The following is a 21,225-nucleotide window of genomic DNA, read 5'->3' on the forward strand; positions in this document are numbered from 1 at the left end:
GCTTGACTACTCTGCTGTATTCTAGCTTCTCTGCTTGCTGCCTTTATTAATTAATATTTAAGGATGGTGTGTGCTGGCGAATCTATTGTATTACCCACAGAGCTCTCTCTCTTTCTTTCTCTCTCCTTGCCTGCCTCTGCTGCGATTGTTTCCCGGATGGCTTCACACAGCTGCAGGTACAGAATGTACTTCTATCTGCTTTTCACTCCTATTCCCAATGCATATTGTGTTCATGTTAAAGGAACAGTAACACCAAAAAATTAAACAGGTTTAAAGGAAAAGCAATATAATGTAGTGTTGCCCTGCACCAGTACAACTGGTGTGTTTGTTTCAGAAACCCAACTATATTTTATATAAACAAGCTGCCTTGTAGCCATGGGGGCAGCCATTCAAGCACAAGACACACAGTAGATAACAGATAAGTCATGAAGAATCCCATTGTAAACTAATGAGCTTATCTGTTATCCGCTGTGTGTCCTGCATCTTTTCTCCTTTTTCAGCTTTGAATGGCTGCCCCCATGTCTACACAGCAGCTTGTTTATATAACTTATTGTAAAGTATCTGAAGCAAACACACATGTTTTACCAGTACAGGGCAACAGGACATTATATTTCCATTCGTTTAAAAGCCTTTCAGTTTTTGGTGTTACTGTTCCTTTAACAGTATACCCTAATGCATGCTGGGAGTTAGGTCAATGTCAGCTGGACTGTGAAGTTGTAAGGTAGGTTGCAATGGGTATCACAGGCTCAAGGGACAAAATGAAGGGCATTAAGAATGAAAAGAGGACAAAAGGACAACACCACAGCCATAGAGGGAGGCTAATTATCCATGGAACTAGAACGTTGCTTATCCTGCCATGTGTCCTGGGGGCATTAATATTTGAAACTGGTCTTCATTTAACTTCATATGTTCTGGGAGATATTTTACATGAAACTGGCACTGTGTACAATGTGTTCTATGGTATTATACACTATATGGAACTAGTACTTTAAGAATCCTGCCATATATACCAGAAATAGGTACTTCATTTAACATGTTGTGTGTTCTGGGGTAATACTCCAGTTATAGATTGGCACTGTATTAATTTGCCATGCTTTGTTTTTGATACAAATAAACCTGTCCCTGCGTTTATGATACAAGTATTCTAATGTATCATACATGGAACTAGCTTTTATGGGGGAATCATACTTGGAATAATCACTGCAATTATACCATGTGTGCCAGGGTGTATTGTAAATGAAACAGGCACTGTATGTAGATTTCCATGTTTTCTGGGATATTACACTTTAAACTGACACTACATCTGTGTTGTGTCTTAGGGGCACTATTATTTAGGTAATATCTGGTAGTATTTGATACTGTGTAAAAAAAAACATACCTGCCCAAATAAAACCAGGTCACTAATCCGAGTATGGTTATTCTATGCCAAAAAGCTACTGATGATTAGATGAATGGCACCCCAACTCCCTACAGTACCAGCCTGGACAACTTTAATTAATAAAACCCTTCCACTGATCAAACTAACATACGAAGGGCGGGGATTCCCAGAGAAATTTGAAATGGATCTGGGCCTAGAAACTAACCATGAAATACAACTCGACTAACTAACTGGGCGATAGAAGACCTCTTAGTAGTGACAAACATAGGACTTTAACATACATACTCTTTCTAACACTACCTACCGAACTGTGTCTGATAAATGAATACATGTAAACTTAATTGTGCATATATTACTGCAGAACTGATCACTATATGGTGTGCTGGTTTATTCTTCTTCTTTCTTTCTCGCTATAAAACTGTTGTTATAATAAAAGCATAAATAAAAACTTAAAAAAATATAAATATATATATCTGCCCAAAACATTCCAAAACACAAAAATCACCCTTTGGCTGTGGCCACAGCTTATACTGTCACGACTCACTCAACACCATGTGAAAAGAGCAATATATAAAAAATGCTGAGGTTTATGTGGCTGCGATATAAAGGGTAATAGCAACTAATCAATAAAATGTCATCTTATTCCAGGGAAAAGAGAAGTTCCTGTCTGTCTTGCATAAGTACATGGAAATCCATGGCACTGTTTATTTTGAAACACAGCGCCCCCCTGAGGTCCCTGCTTTTGTGAAGAACCACGGCTTACTGCCCCAACAGGACCTGCAGCAGCTGCTGAAAAAAGCTAAGGTGCTTAGGATAGGGAGAAGACAATATGGAAATGAGGCTAGGCTGATGTGGTGTTTAGAGGGTGGGGACAATGGTGGAATGCTGGTGGTTTTAAAGAGGGTCATTTCACATTGGTGTTATAGTGTTATATGTTCAATCCAACAGCTCTTCATTGGCTTTGGGTTTCCTTATGAAGGCCCTGCTCCTTTGGAAGCAGTAGCCAACGGGTGCGTGTTCCTGCAGCCGCTATTCAATCCCCCTCACAGCTCTCTCAACCATGAATTTTTCCGTGGGAAGCCAACTTCTCGTGAGGTACTTTTACATTTTCTTTACCCTTACATCTATTGGAGACTATAGACAAAAACCAAGGGTTAGTAGCAACACTCCCGGCAGGGTTTATGTGGGGCTTGTGGGCCATGAAATGTGCTGTATATACTAAGTAAAAAGACAGTGCTCGTACGCCAACAAAAGCTTATTCAAAATGTCCGAAGCGACTGTGAGATAGGTGTCCTGCAGCCTTTCAGACGGCTTGTGGGAATATTCATCATAAGCAGCTGACATAAACCCAATTACCAGCGTTAAATAGACAAGTCAACCAAGTGAGTCGTGAAAATGTGTCAGAGAGAGAGTGCCAAGCAGAATTGTGCTAGTGTAAGTAGCCTGGGGGGAGATAGTAGGGGAAGAGGAGGAGGAGGGAGAGAAAGATGAAAGAATGGAGAATTATTAAGGAACATCTCTGTGGGATAAAATCAAAGCAAAACAGGCACTACTGGGAGGTGATGAAGGAATATGCTATATATAGAGCAATGTTTATTGTGTCTGCATATATTGTTCAACTGCAGGTTGGATTTCTGGAAAATCTCTTTCACGGCCCTATAAAGAGTTCTGCAAGGTTGTAGACAACAGGGTTATGGGGCGCTACAAGGTTGTAGGCTCAAGGATTATAAGATTCTACAAGGCTGTAGGCACCAGGTTTATAGGACTCTGCAAGGTTGTAGTCACCAGGGTAAAAGGTTTTCAGAAGATGTTTTCTGTAGTTAACAGGGTTTTAGGCTGTAGACCCCAGGGTTACAGAGTGCTGGAGGGCTTAAGACACCACAGTTACAGGCATATGCAAGTTTGCAAGTTTGTAAGGACCAGGTTTATAAAGTTTTGCAAAGCTGTAGACAGCAGGGATACAGGTTTGTAAAAGGCTGTAGGGCTCCCTGGGGCCCAGGGAGCGGGGTGCAGGGACTGGGGGAACGGAGCGTGGGGTCTGCTTCCTCCATAGTGCTAAAGAATTCCCCCTCTTATAGATCAGAGAGGGAGTGTGCAGATAGTAAAAAGGGGGTGGTGAGAGGTGGGGAGTAGGCAGTTGGAAGGCAGGGAGAGTGCGGGAGCGCAGAGGTGGGGTAGGGAGCTCTATGTGCTGGGCCCTATAGAAGATTTTTTTGCAGGGGGCCCGGCGCACAGTAGTTACCATGGTTATAGTGTTCTGCAATGTTGCAGGCATTAGGGTTATAGGTTTATAGAAGGCTGTAGGCACCAAGGCTACAGATTTTTTGCAGGTCTGTCAGCACCAGGGTTTCAGGCTACTGCAAAGCTGTAGGCACCATGGTAACATTGTATATTGGATAAAACAATGGTGAATTTAAATTCTTCTCTGCCGTATCTGCAGGTCTCTTCTCAACATCCATACATGGAGATGGCCATTGGAAAACCATATGTTTTAACAGTCGACTACAACAACACACGGGAGTTTGAGGCAGCTATCAAGGCAATTTTGAGGAGCAAGGTATTCTGGGAAAGCGATACATCTTCCGCTGTGTTTTGGGAAACATTGAATTAATGCAGTTATGATGGCTAAATGCTCTGCAAATAATTTGCATGGTTGTCTAGAATGTACAATTCAATATAAGATTCACAGGCACCAATTAACCTGGCACCAGAGTTTCCTATTAAGACTTGCGACCAGGACAGGATCATTTCAGGACTGAATATTCGCTCTTAGTTTGATGCTGCCGATATGTCAAATAGGGGGGTTTAATGTGTCAATATTTCCAAATAGCCAGGAGAGCAGCCTCATTATCTAGATGGTTCCATGCTGGAAAATGATGACTTGTGTTTCAGGGAAAGTGCCCTGGGGAGATCATTAGCGACTGTGATTGGGGGGTGGTAGAGAAATGTTTTAGTCACAGAAGCTAGACCCTGTTATCCAGTGCTGCGCTGATCAGCCTGGGGGAATGAGGAATGGAGGAGTGAAGGCAGATAGAGCCGTGTCCCCAGTTAAGACTTTTATTTGTCCCTCCTGTTCGTCAGTGTTTTGCAGAAAAGGGTAGGCATGGAACCCACTGGGGCCTATTTATCACTCTGTGTAAAACAGTGGAGAAAAAAAATCATTATCTTGATTGGTTGCTATGGCCAACATCACAGGTAATGTTTTTCTTCAATATGTTACACAGCATGATAAATAGGCCCCCATCTGTATAGAGCACAACTGACCTAATTTGGCATTTTCTATAGGTGGAGCCCTACTTACCTTACGAATACACTAGTGAGGGAATGCTGCAAAGACTCCATGCTTACATCCAACATCAAGTAAGTGTCTTCTACAATGTTATGAGGAGTGATAGGCCAAAATTTTGGGGAAGAGACTTAAACCATCAAAGATTAAAGGCTATATATATATATATATATATATATATATATATATATATATATGTATGTAGCTGGGGTCAACAGATAAGTGGGTAAAAGCTATCTATCCCCCTACTCTCTCTCACTAGTCTGAGAAACATTAATGTTTCCTTCAATTTCTGCAATATCCTTAGAGAAGCACTTTTATTAGCTATTCTGCTTCAGGACATCAGTTTAGTCACATGGCAAAAAGCTAGGATGCAATTGCTGAATAAGGTTGAAAAACTGCTCCCTTTCACTGAAAAGTGGAGGATGTGCCTTTTGCTGAACCCATGGAGGGTTCCTTGATTTTTTGGCTTCAAAGGCAGTAGTGCCAGCTCTTATCTTCCCTAAGTGCCAGGCATTTAAGACTTATGTAATAAATGATACAAAGTTTGCCCGGGTGTAGTCACCCATAGCAACCAAACAGCTGACCATTAAATGCTACCTTTCTATTTGTTGCTATGGGGACAAGATCATTCACAGACGTTATTCCATCATTTCTTTATTTTTTCTTATCTTTTTATTCTTTTCCACTCTCTTATTATCTCCCTGTTTTCTCTTTTCCATTCCAAATCTTTCCAATATTTCTCCTATCTTTTTTCCATTCTGTACATTCCTCGTTGTTCTTTCAGGAGTTTTGTTCTCTCCCCTTTCCCTCCCCTTATCCCATAAATGGGTCCCAAGGCCTTCACACCCCTTCCATGCTCCTCATTAATCACACACACCTGGTGTGGCCCCAAAACACACCCCTACCCCATGTCTGGCCCCCAGTCACTTCCATGCAGGTTTGGCTGTCGGAAGAAGGGGAATCCTGCACCAATGCATGCTGGGAGCGCAATCTCGTCTGTGAGCCAAGCTTCTTCGTCTTCATCAACCAGCAACGGTTACTGGAGCAGTGAGTATGTGATGTCACTGTCAGGCTCTGTGCCCAGTCTGCCGTGGGCTTGGCTACTGTATGTTCAGTTTATTGGGGCTCTCAGCTACATATTATGGCAGCCAGAGATAGATGGACATTCTGTTCCCTGTACGTATCTTTACACCAGCTGTTCTTTGTAGCCAAGACTCAGTTACACAGTGATCCAATGAATAATTGATTCAATCACTCGCCTTCCTTAATATCAAATCTAGACTTTTCCAGGCACCATTTATATTTAAATTGTTTTCCATAAAATTGACAATACAAGTGTAGCGTATTCAGCGCATAGCACTTTCCTTTTCTGTATATTTGTATTTAAACATAGGCCATATTGTTTTCTTTAGTAGGTATATAACTCATTGTCTTCCCAGAACATACTTTCTGTGTATTCAAAAAAGAAGGGGAATTTCTTTGTAACTTATTATAATACACAAAAGCCATAAATATCTTCTAAATTATATCCTTATAATACACAAAAGCCATGAATATCTTGTAAATTATATCCTTATAAACGGTGAGTTCTGATGTCATCAGCTATAAACGGTGAGTTCTGATGTCATTTCTGTCACATGACTCACTGAAATGTGTGTATTATAATAAATAAAGTACCCCCAGTTGCAAAATATGAGGATATTAGAAGTTACCTTGGAGTTCCATGACCTGTATAAAAACACTAGGCCTTCGACCTCGTGTTTTTATATGGTCATGAAACTCCTCGGTAACTTATAATATCCTTAGATTTTACAAGAGGGGGTACTTTATTCACTATATAAACGGTGAGTTCTGATGTCATTCCTGTCACATGACTCTCTGAAACTTGTGTATTATAATAAATAAAGTACCTCCAGTTGCAAAATATATATATATATTAGGAGTTACCTCGGAGTTCCTTCGGTCTCGTGTTTTTATATGGTCATGAAACTCTTCTGTAACTTATAATATCCTTATAATTTACAAGAGGGGTACTTTATTCAATATATACACTCATGGGACAACTCCACTTCTATACTATTTTCCTTTTCTGATCTAAAATTCATGAATTGCTGGCTTTTGAAATTATTGAAAGTTAATGAACTCACTTTTTAATACCTAATATTTTAAGCACAAGCACTTTAATTGATTCTCATTAATTATATACTGAAATAATTGATTCATTTTGATTTCATTGATTGATTGATGTGCTGGTCAGAATTGATTTGGGAATTATTGCGCATGATTGAATTGGCACTTAGCACTTTATAATAATCGCTGCACTTTATATTTATTTATAATCAATTTTGGGAAATATTTGGAGTGGGGGGGTTTTACTGTTGTCCTATTTAAAGAACAATACTTTCTGTGTATATTTGTATTTATTCACATGGAAGGTAGCTGCCATGTTGTTTCCTTTATACAGTGCAATATAAAAAGTATAAATTAAATCCTCCTGCAAAACAGTCCTTGTTATATAAATCAGGACTTTCTAACACACATGCATGCCTTAGATGTGTGATTATAATTGTCCAGGTACCAGGAGGGCAAGATGGTAGTAGTAATGCTCTCTGTCACTTTGGCCTTGCCAGTGTACCATCCGATTTTGTAATCCAACTTCCAGCGACAATGTTTCTGTTCCCTGTAGGTTGGGAGCCCTGTGTGACAGTACAGAGTCAGTGATGAGCCACCTCTACCCGGCGGTGTCCCTGTCAGTTCGTGAATGTTACCTGCAGAGAGAGCCACTGCTATTCAGCTGTTCTGGGCATAGTAACAAATTCAGCCGGTTGTGTCCCTGCAGAGACTATCAGCCTGGACAAGTAGCCTTGTGTCGGGAATGCTCTTGAGTCAAAGTCATACTCCAGACAGCTATCGAAGTGACCACAGCATGGAAAGATTCTGCACCCTTACTAGTTTTCTACTTCCATTAGCTGCTGAGTCCCAGCTCCGGGGTTTTTATGCTGCAGCATATGGCAATAGCAAGCATTGACATTGCAGGCACGTGGTGACCTCGAGCTACATTCTTTGTTGTCCTTTTATCTTCCCTGTTGGACTCAATGACTTTCTATAATTAAAAGCACAATTGTCATGCTGAGCCCGAGTCGGGAAGGGATCTGCAACTCAACTATTTTGAAAATACTGGTGCTGCCAGCATTAGGCACAGACTGGAAATCTATAGATTTTGGCAAATGCCAGAATGGCTGCTATAAGAAGTTATAGACAGTCACTATCTTTTGGGCCTATATAAGGCTGTTTTGGCCTTTGTGTACTTGAAATTTCAGGCCCTATTTCAGTCCGAACCTCGTCAGCATCCATCAAAGTGGGCTCTATAATTTTAGCCTAAGCCCATCCTCCCACTCCAAAAACACAACGTGACTATGAAGACTAATGGAGGATAACAATCTATCAGACTCGAGTCCAAAATAAAATTTCAATTTTCTAACATGCTAAAAAATTTGGACCAAATACAAAGGTTTACATTGGTAACCCCTGCGGTGGTGGTTACAGGACACTGCCCTATGGGACCGGAGTGCTTAGAATGAAGCAACACTGAGCAATAGACTTCATGTTCTCTTGTGTGTGTGTTTATTATTATTTTGTTTTTTTCATTCTAAAGATTTATTTCTGGTAATAAACATCTGAGGGAAAGTGCACAAAGCCGAACAAGATGGTGTTCCTTTGGTTTGGATGCTAGGGTATTAAGTCTAGCTAGGCTTTCCTTCATGGCCAGGAACACATGGGCGTATAAGGTCAGTGGCATTGGGAATTGACATAACTATAGAGGAAACAGACCCTGTGGCAGCAGAGGGGCATGGACTGCAGGGTCTGCGTCCTCTTTAGTTGTATACAAGTAATTCCAGCTACTCTCCTACCTTAGAATGAGTGGCAGCAGAGTGAGCACTGTGTGCACCAGGCCCCTCCAACGATTTTTTTATTTGGGGGGTGGGTTCTGGCGCAGTGTAGTTCTGCCCCTGATGTGTCAAAATTAATTAAACGTTTGCCGCCAATAGAGAGTAGGCAGTGGGTGGTTGCATCACTTCTGGAGTGCGCATTCAAAACAGTGTTTGCATCTGATTCACTGATTGCCAGTGTCGGACTGGGATGCCAGGGGCCCACCAGAAAACCTTAGGCCCACTTTCCAAATTATTATTCTTCTACTCACTTAACCTTTTTATTCTTCAAGTCTGTTATATCTACTTACTATACTCTATTGTTCCATTAGTAAGCCTCTTTTTTCCTAAAAAGAAATAGGGAATTACGATGATATATGCCAAATCACTGACACCTGGGCCCACCAGGAGTTTTCCTGGTATCACGGTGGGCCAGTCTGACACTGCTGATTGTGAGTCAGGTGCAACCAGCTGTGGGGATCCCAGATCTAGTGCCAGATCCAGGGTTATTTGCGATCTAGGGTTCCCTAGTTTCCATACACTTATGGGTGCCTTTCTTCACTGCTACATTTTGCTACACGTTTTCCTTGGTGGACTGTGCAATTGTTATATAAAACCTGAATGTTAGGGCTCTTAAAGACAAGTGTTTTTAGCTGCGCTCCCCTGCATTCCAGTTTCATGTTTCTTTCTACAGGTTCAAGGCCAACTTTATAAATGGGGGTTATTCACCTTTAAATACATTTTTAGGATGATGTAGAAAGTGAAATTCTGAGTCAATTTGCAATTGGATTTAATTTTTTATTGTTTGTGTTTTTTTTTTAGTTATTTAACTTTTTATTCAGCAGCTCTCCAGTTTGCAATTTCAGCAGGGCCCAAATTACCCTAGCAAACCATGCATTGATTTGAATAATAGACTGGAATATGAATAGGAGAGGCCTGAATAGAAAGATGAGGAATAAAAAGGTGGCCATAGACGCACAGATAAAATCATATGAAACGAATTTTCGTGCGTGTATGGTGGGAAAAGAGCCGACTGATATCAGCAGAAGACCTGGCTAAGATCGTAATTGTTACATCTATGGCCACCTTTACACAGCATTTGTTTTTTTAGATGGGGGTCAGTGACCCCTATTTGAAAGCTGGAAAGAGAAGAAGAAGGCAAATACTTGAAAATTTATAAAAAAAAAAAATATATATATATATATATATATATATATATATATATATATATATATAATGTAGACCAATTGAAAAGTTGCTTAGCAATGGCCATTGTAAAACATACTAAAAGTTAACTTTAAGGGCACCTGCTAAATATATTATCCCCAACTGAAGGTGCAGGATAATAGAGTCAGCACTCTGGTTGAGAGTAACAGGTTTGTTTTTTTAAATTGCCCCCATAAGCCTTAGGCAACCTGTACCGGGAACAGCCATGTTGGGGCACACGCATGCACATAATGAGCGAATGCTGCAACTATGTGACATCAGAAGCACATTTGCGCATGGAACTCCATCCCGCTGCAAGTGTCCTAGCGCTGGTGGGGGCAATTTTTTTTGTAAAACCTACTGTTACCCCGAAGCGGAATGTGGGCTCTATTAACCCGCACCTTTGGTTGGGGATAATATATTTAGCCAACAGGTGCCTTTTAAAGGTGAACCACCCCTTTAACCATGCTGTAATATGCTTTTATCTCAGTTAAACTACGCTTTGGGGAAATGTGTAGTAACGTGTGAAGTTAGCTTTTATTGCTCTACTGCAGGTAAATTATAATGAAAACAAGCATCTGATTTGTTCTTCAGGTTACTTAGCCTGTCAGGTAAGGCATTTGGTGGGGCAGCTGAAAATGCTGTGGGGGGGACACACAAATAGCAATATCTGAGCCCCGGGGGTGCTTACGTAGGGCTTGCATTGCTAGTAAAGGGGAAGGCAAATTATTTCGCATTGACCTTGGCCATACACGGGCAGATTAAAGCTGCCAATATCAATCCTTTCTGCCATCCAGTACCGCATCAGCTAGTTAATGCGGTCCTGCGACCCATCAGCGCCTATTCGCAGCATTGTAATCTGAACATTTGGATACACCCGATATGGCCCAGCCAAACGAGCTGATCTAATAGTGTATGACCACCTTAAGTTATTACTATTCTTCAAAGGTCATTCATGAACACAGTGCAGTGGGCAAATTGCAGTTCATGGATGCAGATTGCCATTCTCATTAACCACAATGTGGATTTCTAGCATCCTTACAGCCACATCGGAAGTTGCGCCTAATCTGATCCTTTTGGCGGCTCGGATTAAACATCAAGAACAAAGGCATATCATATTTTAAGCAGGACTGCTGCTTACAATGGGTATCAGGATCTGTGTCACTGTGACAGAATGCTTTGTCATAAAGATAGCTAGAACCTCAGCCATAAAGCAGGGCAGGACTGCTGCTTACAATGGGGATCAGATGGGATATGTGCCACTGTGATAGAATGCTCTGTTATAAAGATAGCTCCTTGCCTTATTACAAATGTATAGATGTATGGTGATGCTGCCTTTTCTTTTTCTTTTTTTAAATCACTTTTATCTGAGCTCCATACTGAGGACTGCCAGTGTGAAGTATAACATGGCTGGTACTTAGTTGGCACCACAGTAATAAAAGCATGGCAAATGAGAGTGTGCTGCATCCAATTAGGGTTGAGCCCTGCAGTTTGTGAATAGAGAAGCGCTACAGGATAATGCAAGGATAATACCTAAAGTGAATGCTGAGATATGAGGGAGGGGAGGGAATGCTCTGCAGCCCAGTCTGCACATAGCAATAAAATGTCTAGACGCTACATTAACTGTAGATGCTCCGTGCCATAAGGCTGAATATTCTGGATGAGACTAAGAAGTCAATGTCATGTTTTGCTGCTAGTGCTCACTTCACGGAAAACGAACATGGCTGCTGAGAGAAGCATAACATTAAAGTCTAAGGGGGGGGGGCACGTGTATAGGCTAGCATTGCTGCAAAGGAATTCCAACGGCACACCGGACTATGAGAAATCTTCAAAAATGTATTTCAAAGCGGAGTGCGATGAAACGTTTCGGGGAGTAAAACCAAAGGGGTTTTACTACCCGAAACGTTGCATCGCACTCCGCTTTGACATACATTTTATAAGATTTCTCATAGTCCTGTGTGCCGTTGGAATTCCTTTGCTGTACTCTGTTGTGGGGCTTGCTGAACCTCTGCCAGTGAGCACCAGGCATATTGTTGTCATCTGTTGGGTGTGCGGGATCCTGCTTTGTTCCTAGCTAAGCTAGCATTGCTGTCATCCTGTTTTGGGCCCTTTGCCAAATGGCAAAGACTTTAGTCTTCTCCTATATGATTTAGTTTGATTTTTTAGCCACACTCCAATTTTGCCCTGACCATTCCCCCTTCTTTACTCCATCAGGGTTTGAATATGGTTGAAATAGGTATTACCTGAATTCTGGACAGTTATATAGCTGCTGATCAGAACATTGTTCTGACCCAAATGAGAGATCTACTAAAAAAACAGGCTTTAGCAGATGAAGTTTCAGCTTCAGCAGACTGTACTATGTTTATTCTTTTTACAGATTAAAGGCCAACCCAGCCTTATTTTTACATGTATTTTGACAGAAATTAAGAGTCATCATTATGTTTTGATTCTACTTTTATGTCCCAGTACTAGTTTGGTCCCCATTAGCTCATAGCAAGGCTTAAGGTATAAATATGACCTTCTCTGTTCCAAAAATATCCGGAACATCTAATAAACAATCATCATCATAAATATTATCCTTATTACCTACCACAGGGGGCCCCTGTTTAGAAAACTCTGATGTGTACTGTGCTGTTTTGTTCTGCAAGAATTCGGCCATTGGATTTCTTTTTAGGCCAATGGCACACTTTATGCTTTTCAGCCTCCCTTGGCTCTCATTGACTTGATCAGGAAGCGTGTGGAAGTGCAGGTGTGAGAGCTTTTATAAAAATGTGCATACATACATACACATTCACCTTTAGACAAGACGGCAGATAGTTATAGAAGGTGAATTTTGTGGCTAGCAGTTAATTTACCCTTTGATACTACCCCCCAGGGACTGGAGAAAAGCGGCTGATCTTTTCTATGTGAGGAACAAGGTAGAAAATGAGTGGTTGCATTATGCAATACCCAGGAAGAGAATTAATAATGAGAGAGAATAAATGTATCATGAAAAGGAACAAGGGAGAAAGGCAGATAAGTAATAGAAGTGAATAGGGATTGAGAGTTTATTCTGCTCTGGGGAAGAGGATAGAGAGTTTTTTGTTGCAGAGACGCAAAGGTGAGTTATAGGAGATAGAGAGAGAAAGAAATGGAGGTATCGTGCAGGAAAAGTACAAAAGCAACTAAGATGTTTGTATTGTGATTGTCAATAAGTGATTACTCCAATTCTACCCCAACTGGCCTTCAAGCTGAGCCATCTTAGCTCATGCTTTATTAAGCAGCATATGGGTGAGATAGCCCTAACAAGGCATTTGATGTTCAACCAGGCTCATTGCAATTAGCTACTGGTTAATGAAGTGATTGGTTAATTGTGCTGTGTGGCTCACCAGCACCTAGACTAGTCAGGAGGGAGAATTATGCAACAGGGCTCTCATAAGCATTGTATTTTGGGGTTTCTTCAGTTTATGAATGAAGCTGGAAAGAGGCAGGAAAGAAAGGCAAATAATTCAGAAACTATAAAAACGAAGACCAATTGAAAAGTGCTAAAAATAATTACCTCTTTATGATCATGTCATTGCTTTGATTCTTAAAGGCTCCTTGCCATTGGATGCTTTGATCAATTGTATCGTGAGCAGCCATTTGTTATTATTTTGCTGGTCGAATGAAGCATAAAGGAGCCATACCTGCACCGACTTGGTTGAGAAGTTTGGTGGAATTTGACCTTACGGCCCGACCATCCAAGGCAGTAGTCCCCAACCAGTGGCAGTTGCTCACCAACCCCTTGGATGCTGGTCATAGAAGGTGCATATTTTTGGTTGTGTACTGTCAAACAGAGCCTTCTGTAGGCTGCCGGTCCAAATACTGACTACCAAATAGCCAGTTACACCCCTTAATTGGAACCCCTGGGAACATGTTTCATGATTGGGGTGTAGATGACCTCCCAATCCCACTGCTGAAGAGGAAACCCCTTCAACAGATGGCGGAGTCTACCCACCACTGAAGGTCTCTCTTTAGAGAAAAGGGAAGATGAATCATCTGAGACCAATCCTTCTAGAATCTCTCCCATTGCTTTAAGAACATCTGCTGGGGAGGTCTCATGTGCCATTGAGCCCATCTTGTCACTGGAATCGTGGAAGCCATTAGAAGCAGGATTGACATAAAATCCTTGACCGAGATCATTGTTTTTTCCATCATGGCTGAGACCTTCTGTTTTATCTTCTGGGTCTTGTCTAGCAGTAAGGAAACTGAGTATTGAAGAGAGCTCCTAGATACCTCATGTTCTGTGTTGGAAGAAGAACACTCTTTTCCACATTTATCAGCCAGCCATGAGAGACAAGAAAACTGAGCACTCTGTTCCTTTGAACCAATGAAAGATAAAATATCTGGGTTTTTGGCTGAAATTATGATGTCGTCCAGGTAATGCCAGACTTGTATCCCACTTTCCTGAGCTCTGCAATGAGAGTAATTAATATCTTTGTGAATGTTCTGGGTGCCGTTGAAAGGCTGAAGGGTAGGCATTGAAATTGAAAATGCCGAACTCCTACTGCAAAACGAAGAAAAGGGAAATGACATGAGGATATGCATCCTTCAGATCAATCGACACAAGACCATCTCCCTTCTGAATAACTGGGATTATAGTGCGAATGGATTCCATCTTGAATGTTTTCATTTCGATCAATACGTTGATCATTTTTAAGTCCAATACTGGTCTCCACCCCCCTGGCTTTTTTCACTAGGAAAAGGATAGAATAAAAAACATTTCCTCTTTCCTCCGATGGAACAGGAATGATCACCCTTTCATCTGGTATCCCGATCGGATGATTGACAGAAACCATTGATTAGTGACTTAACATTCTCACTGATCTAGGAAACGTCTGGCTTCCACCTTGGAATTTCCGAAAATTTGATTTCATGCAGAATCCTTTTAAGGAGTGAAAGTAGACTTGCCTATTCCTCTGGAGACAGAACATCCTGCACTAGGCCAGGAATTGAATCTTGAGCTGTCCCTCAAGTTGGATCTGTAAGTAGGCCCATAAGATCTTCCTCTATCAGCTCCACGAAAAAGAAAAAGTATAAAAGACTGATTCCTTGGCTTATTCTTCTACTGGGGTAGAAGTTAACTCTTCCCACCAGAGGACTTTAGAGATGTCATCCAACTTTGCTTTAAGTCTGCCACCCTCGAAAGGTAAAGTAAAGGAAAAACTCGAAAGGTAAACTCAGTTTAGAAGGAGTATCTGCTGTCCAGACACAGAGCCACAAAGCCCTTCTAGCAGTCACTGAAAGAGCCATGGTATGTGCCGTAAAACGAGTCAAGTCAACTGATGCCTCCAGGATAAAACCTGCTGCTTGCTTCAGTTCAGCTAGACCTAAAGGAATATCTTGTTTGTCTGCTCCTTCTTTCACTGCGCCATCCAAATTATCAATTAAAAAGGATTAGGCTTTTGCTGGACAGCAAGTTGATCCTGCTACTTGATAAAATGTTCTCAATTCCACTTCCACCTTCCTATCCATTGCGTCCTTGAGGACAGAGGAATCATCAATTGGAAGAGTGGTTCTTTTGGCCAGATGAATCACTACTGGATCAACTGCTGATGGAGAATCCCAAAATTTTGAATCCTCAGCAGCAAATGGGTATAATTTGGAGACTGTAGAGGACAATGATGAGCCAAAAGAAACTCTCCTTGAGACCCTTTGCCATTCTGCCTTAAATAAATCTGAGACCTCAGAGAATAAGGGAAAACCCTCCTTTGTCTTGGCAGAGGAAGGCAGCACCTTTAATTAATTTGACGATCCAGAGGATGACTTTACTCCTAAAATAAGCTTTACAGCCTTAATAAGAGGATTGACTAAAGCCAAGTTAAAACTGGAAGAGGATTCACGTTCTTCCTCCTCCTGCTTTTTTGAAAGCAAGGCATCTGATAAATTATGAAAATTGTTGTATGAAAAATCCTCCTGATGGAGACATTAGGGTATATTTATCAAAGAGTGAAGTTAGAGATCACCAGAGTCCTCATTTCTATGAGATTTTGAAAGACGTGTTTATCAAACGATGAACTTTCACTTTCACCCATTGATAAATACTCTTATAAAAATGCCAAAGAAATGAATGGAGAGTGACAAAATTTCATGCTAGAAGACTGTGGCGATCTCTCACTTCACTTTTTGATAAATATACCCCGTGATATCTTTAGCCTTGGCTGAACTGGTCCCCAGGGCACTGTCATCTGCCAGCTGGCAAAGGCAATCAGCACAAATTTTTTTATTTGGCAATGGGGAAATAAAACATCCTCTGCACTCCATCTTCCCTTTAGGCTTGGCAGGCTTTTTCTTTCACAAACGTTAAAAAGAAAAAATGGAAGCCACATACAATTAAAATAGGAGAGAGGGAGGAAAAGAGAAGAAAAAAAATAGTTTTACTTAGCTCCTGGAGAAGTTTTTGTTAGGGCAGTGGGATCCATCATCTGGTGCGCTGAACTGCTGAGAACTGCTGAAAAAACTATTATAGCCCAGGCACCGGCAAAATCAATAAAATTGGTAAGCCTTAAACCAGAAAATCTGACACCAACCTGCAATGCGAACGCCAGAGTCATTGAACCGACGAGCATAGCGATGATGTCATCCGCGCCATCTTGGAGGAGGCACACATAAAAGAAAGACATGCAGGGACCTCGCTGAAACTTCTGAATCCCACTGTGCCATTAACACCCTAAAGGAGGCATTAACATAACACCACCCTTTGTCCCAATATGGAACAATTAAAGAAAACGCACCTTCACCCTAGAAGAGTCACAGGGAAACATTTCTTTTTTACAGCCTCTGACTGACCCTGAACTGCTCCCACAAAAGAAAACTGGAAAGGAACCCTGCTGCATACATGAGGCAACCACAGATCCAAATTTTGCTAGGTTAGGAGGAAAATAAAATCCCTCTGGCAAGCCTAAAAAGACAGAGAAAAAAAAACTACTGGTTCCAGGAGGTGGGGTTATATTTAAAGGTTTTGATGGAGGAGGAGTTCTCAGGTTACGCCTGGGGGCGGGGAATTATGTTGACATATAGTGGCCAGGAAAGATTGTTTTCAATACAAATGTGCTAGAGCTGAATTGTCAGATATACAGGCAGAGTAACAGTGGCCAATGTTCAGGTGCCTTTAAAAGTGCCCGATCAACGAGCCAACCTATATCCAAGTCTTCTGCTGATATCGGTCCACCATAAAAGCATCAACTTTGTTTTGTACGATATTATCGGTGCATCTATGGCCACCTTTACTCTCTCCATCTTTCCTTACTGTCTCCATCTTTCCTAATGCCTCTATATTTTCCTACTGCCTCCATTTTGTCTTACTGTCCCTATCTTGCCCTGCCGTCTTCATCTTATGCTACTTACCACATATTTCCCTACTGTCTCCATCCTGCATTACTTTCTCCATCTTTCCCTACTGTCACCATCTTTCCTTACTGTCCCCATTTCCATCCCCATTCTTGTGACTTACAGTTGCTGGTTTACAGGACCCCATGGCAATTGCCTCCTACTTTTTCATCCCCCTGAATATAGATGAAAAATCAGCCTACGTGATCTTTGTGCTCTGGTATTTTCCGCTCTGCATTGTACAGTGCAGAAGGAGGACTCCATACAGGCCTTATTGCAAAGCAAGAATGGATAGAATGGATAAAATCAAATGAAAAAGAATGAACAGCAGACTGATTGCTTCTATGAGCAGAGTGGAAGGGATGAGCAATGCAATCAGATTAAGGGAGAGAGATTGTACACAGGCAATTGGAACAAGAGGAATGGTTTATGTTATCCGAATAGAGGAAACATTGCCCTTATCTAATATATAAACTGAAATTGAAATACTTGAGACAACAAATGTGGCCAAAGCGGCCAGTAGAGGCTGAAGTCATTCCTGTATGTGTTTAAATAGATCATAGATGTCCAACAGATGGTCCATGGGCCTTATACAACATGCCCAAACGTTTCATGGTCTCCCCGTGGTCTTTACCACAATAAGCTATCCCATTATACTGTACTGTCTAAGGGAAACTAGCACTTAAAGGTGAAGAAAAGGCTAAAATAGAATAAGGCTAGAAATGCTGTATTTTGTACACTAAACATAAACATGAACTTACTGCACCACAAGCCTAATCAAACAAATGATTTATGCTTTCAAAGTTGGCCAACTTTGTTAAACATCTTTGCAAGACCAAGACTGTGCACATGCTCAGTGTGGTCTGGGCTTCTAAGGGATCCTCATAAATTATCAAAACAGCACAAGTCAAATAATATCTGTCAGATGCCGATAGAAAGACTGATTAATAATCAGAATATGCAGACTGCACTGGGTCCTGTGTTGTCATGTAATCTAATGTGGAATTTATAGATTTTGTATTGTTTAATAAAAACTTTCTCCAATTCTGCAGAACCAGTGGCTGCAGCAAAATAATGCTCTAAATAGAATCCCAGTTTATCTGTTTAAATCTGGCTCTGTGATCTTTGTCCCAGCAGCTGGAGTTGGAAACAGTAAAGGGAATGTAAAGGCAAAAATAAAATCCAATACAAATCTCTACACAGTTGCCGACTGCTCTACAGGAAAAGAAACAAAGCTGCTTGAGTTCTGCATGGCTGGGAAGTGAAGTGGGGGCTCCCCTTGCTGTTTATAAGTATGATTGTTTCCCTGCAGATCAGTTAGGGGCCATCTGACAATTCCTATCCACAGCAGTAAATGAAAAGAGAATTTCACTGTATACAGTCAGGTTTCTTATAAAACAGTACACATTTTTTAATTAGCATATATTGGAAATAGGTTTCTTCCTCATTAAAGAAAGTAAAAATGGGATTTTATTTTTTTGCCTTTACATGCCCTATAATTCCTATATGAATAAATGCAAAGATACAGAAAATGAATGTTCTGGGTACACAAAAAGCTATACTCTCTCAACTCATCTAAACTGTTAAAATAAACAACATGGTACCTCCTACCCATATGTATAAATACAAATATACAGGGGGGGGGGTCTGTAGAAATAAGTCAACCAACTGGCTTTCTCAATTAAGAAAAACACAGCAAGTCCAGTTGATTTGACTTCTTTCCACAGATATACCATGACCAGGCTGAATGAGAATCTTCACAAACATACAGAGAAGGAATGTTCTGGGCACACAATAAGGCACACAATAAGCTATATACTGTAATGTCCAAGGGAAACAATATGGCACCTCCTACCCATATGTATAAATACAAATATACAGAGAAGGAATGTTCTGGGCACACAATAAGCTACAGTATACCTCATACTATAATTTCTAAGGGAAACAATATGGCAGTTGTCACCCTTATGTGCAGACATCGGCTATATTCTGCTTGTCTGGTGGGGGTGTAAGAGTGGTTGACCCCCTTAGGAAAAGCTGGTATTGCAATTGTTCTCTGCCTGTCTAAACGAGTACTTGTGAATGGGATGTGCATTTTCGTGCATTGCACCCTTTGTCATATTCATATATTTTTCCCATAGTTCTCTTGATTTACCTTCCGATCAGCACTGTTCTCCTTGTTGCTTAATCCCCTCTCCCAGTCTTCTATCAATCCCAGTACAATATGCCTCTTTCTTGCACTTGCTGTTGTCACATATACCTCAGATTTCTCTACTCCTTGTGCCTAGTAATGGTGCCATCATACTGCAGCTCCTTCCATCCACCTCAATATAAACTCTCTCTCTGCCTCCAGCATGTGAGATTTAACCTCGTCTCTCTATCTACCTATCTTATGCATCTCCCTGTCTGGTTGCCCAGCCATATTTATTTTGTGCTAACAAAAATCATTTTGTGAATTAGAGGGGAGGGGAAGGAATTATGTTTGAAGGAATAAGCATGCCCATTCATCACATTAACAATTTGGAAAGGGAAACAGCCTAATTCAGAGATTTCAGGAGCCCCGTCCTTTTTGCCTGCCCTATGCCAGATAAGCTTTAAGAAAGAGCATTAAAGGACACAGTTTCACCTTAATAAAATAATGTTCATCATAAAATAATAAGGTTCATCAGGACCCGGCCCCCAAACAGGTGAGTGAAAATAGCTGCAGATAATAGCAAAAGAAAATTCTTCCTTCTATGTTTTACATGGAAATTGAAAGGATTGATTGGAGTATTGATTGTGTCAGTTACATGCAATGTAGAGGTGCATAGCGCAGTAATATCTATACTAATGTGTATTGTTATATTGATGAAGGACACAGAAGCAGGGAGGAAGGGAACGGTGGGGGTATGGAAGAGAAGGAGGAAAGAGAAAGGATGGAGAAGAAAGAGATAAAATGGGAAAGGGAGGTGGGGGAGCTGCAGTGAACATTGATATTAGCTTTGTTTGTCCCAGAATTTTGTGAAATGAAGTCGCCCATTTGTAGGCAGCTGTTATTGTGTCGTAATAAGCATTGCTAGATTTTATATTTGGTCGCTTGAATCCTACCACACCTTGAACTGCACATCAACTGACCTATTATTCTGGCTGCCTGACCCTCCCCAAACTCAGGGGCTCATATTCCTATTCCCTTATATAAGATACCCTTGTCTCTAGAATAAGCTTTTGAATTCAGGCATTTGTGGGATAATGTTTTGGGCAGGAGGCACTCAGAAGAGGACACTGGGTAGCCTGGTGGTCTCTGACTAAACATCGTGCTTAATCTGTCTATCATGTTGTGATTCAGCATCATGTGGAACAGTTATAAATGACTACATATGGGTCGTTATTTGCAGTTGGCTAGTTCTAGGCTAAAAGTTGCATTATTCACTAAAGTGGCTGGAAAAGTTGGACATTTGCTTAGATTGTATTTACCCCTCAGTCTCCATAAATCTATCATGTTGCATAATTCTAATGCGTATCCATCTGTGGATGTAATTTATCCATGGTAAATGGTAGACTCATTTATTTATCTTATTATTCCATACCAACTGCTACCTTATGCAAACCCCTTTACTGGCTCTAATTTCCTCTGTAGTTAATGTCAATATACTAGCGCTCACATTCAAGGTCTTTAAACAATAAAGCCCCCCACCCATAATATATCAGATCTGATCACAAAATATACTCCTTCAATAATATGTTTGCTTTTAAACAAATGCCCAGTAAATGCTACCTGCTGATTGGTTGCTATGGGTTACTGCTACTGGGAACATTTAGTGCCTATTATTAAATAACCCCCTTTATCTCCAAACCAATAAATGTTCCCTAAAGACCAATGTGTTTAAAGACACCTGTCTAGGGTCGGACTGGGCTGACGGGACACAGGGAAAAAACCCGGTGGGCCCCTCCAGCCCAGATCCGCACCCTCAGCTTCCTTTCCCTGCAGCGACCGGTCCAACACAGTGCGCTTGTGTGCTTACACGCACTCGCATACATGCGGCGCTGGGCGGTGCACACAGAGGAGGTGGGGTCCGGCGGTAGAGGGGGGTCCTGGC

At 41.2% G+C, this 21,225-nt stretch overlaps 1 protein-coding gene across 2 annotated transcripts in view; it reads left to right on the plus strand.

Annotated features, from left to right (window-relative positions):
* The window catches only part of mgat5b.S (alpha-1,6-mannosylglycoprotein 6-beta-N-acetylglucosaminyltransferase B S homeolog), a 31,404-nt gene extending 23,045 nt beyond the window's left edge, over positions 1-8,359 (plus strand). For both annotated transcript variants that reach the window (XM_041579281.1, XM_041579280.1), the window contains exons 13-19: positions 171-176; positions 2,027-2,182; positions 2,327-2,473; positions 3,819-3,935; positions 4,664-4,738; positions 5,452-5,714; positions 7,354-8,359. In XM_041579281.1, coding sequence (XP_041435215.1) covers positions 171-176; positions 2,027-2,182; positions 2,327-2,473; positions 3,819-3,935; positions 4,664-4,738; positions 5,452-5,714; positions 7,354-7,552 — 963 coding nt within the window. In that variant the 3' untranslated portion in view covers positions 7,553-8,359. The remainder of the gene's footprint in view (positions 1-170; positions 177-2,026; positions 2,183-2,326; positions 2,474-3,818; positions 3,936-4,663; positions 4,739-5,451; positions 5,715-7,353) is intronic.
* The last annotated feature ends 12,866 nt before the right edge of the window (positions 8,360-21,225 follow it).

The sequence above is a fragment of the Xenopus laevis genome, chromosome 9_10S (assembly GCF_017654675.1).
Source record: "Xenopus laevis strain J_2021 chromosome 9_10S, Xenopus_laevis_v10.1, whole genome shotgun sequence".
Classification (NCBI taxonomy): domain Eukaryota; kingdom Metazoa; phylum Chordata; class Amphibia; order Anura; family Pipidae; genus Xenopus; species Xenopus laevis.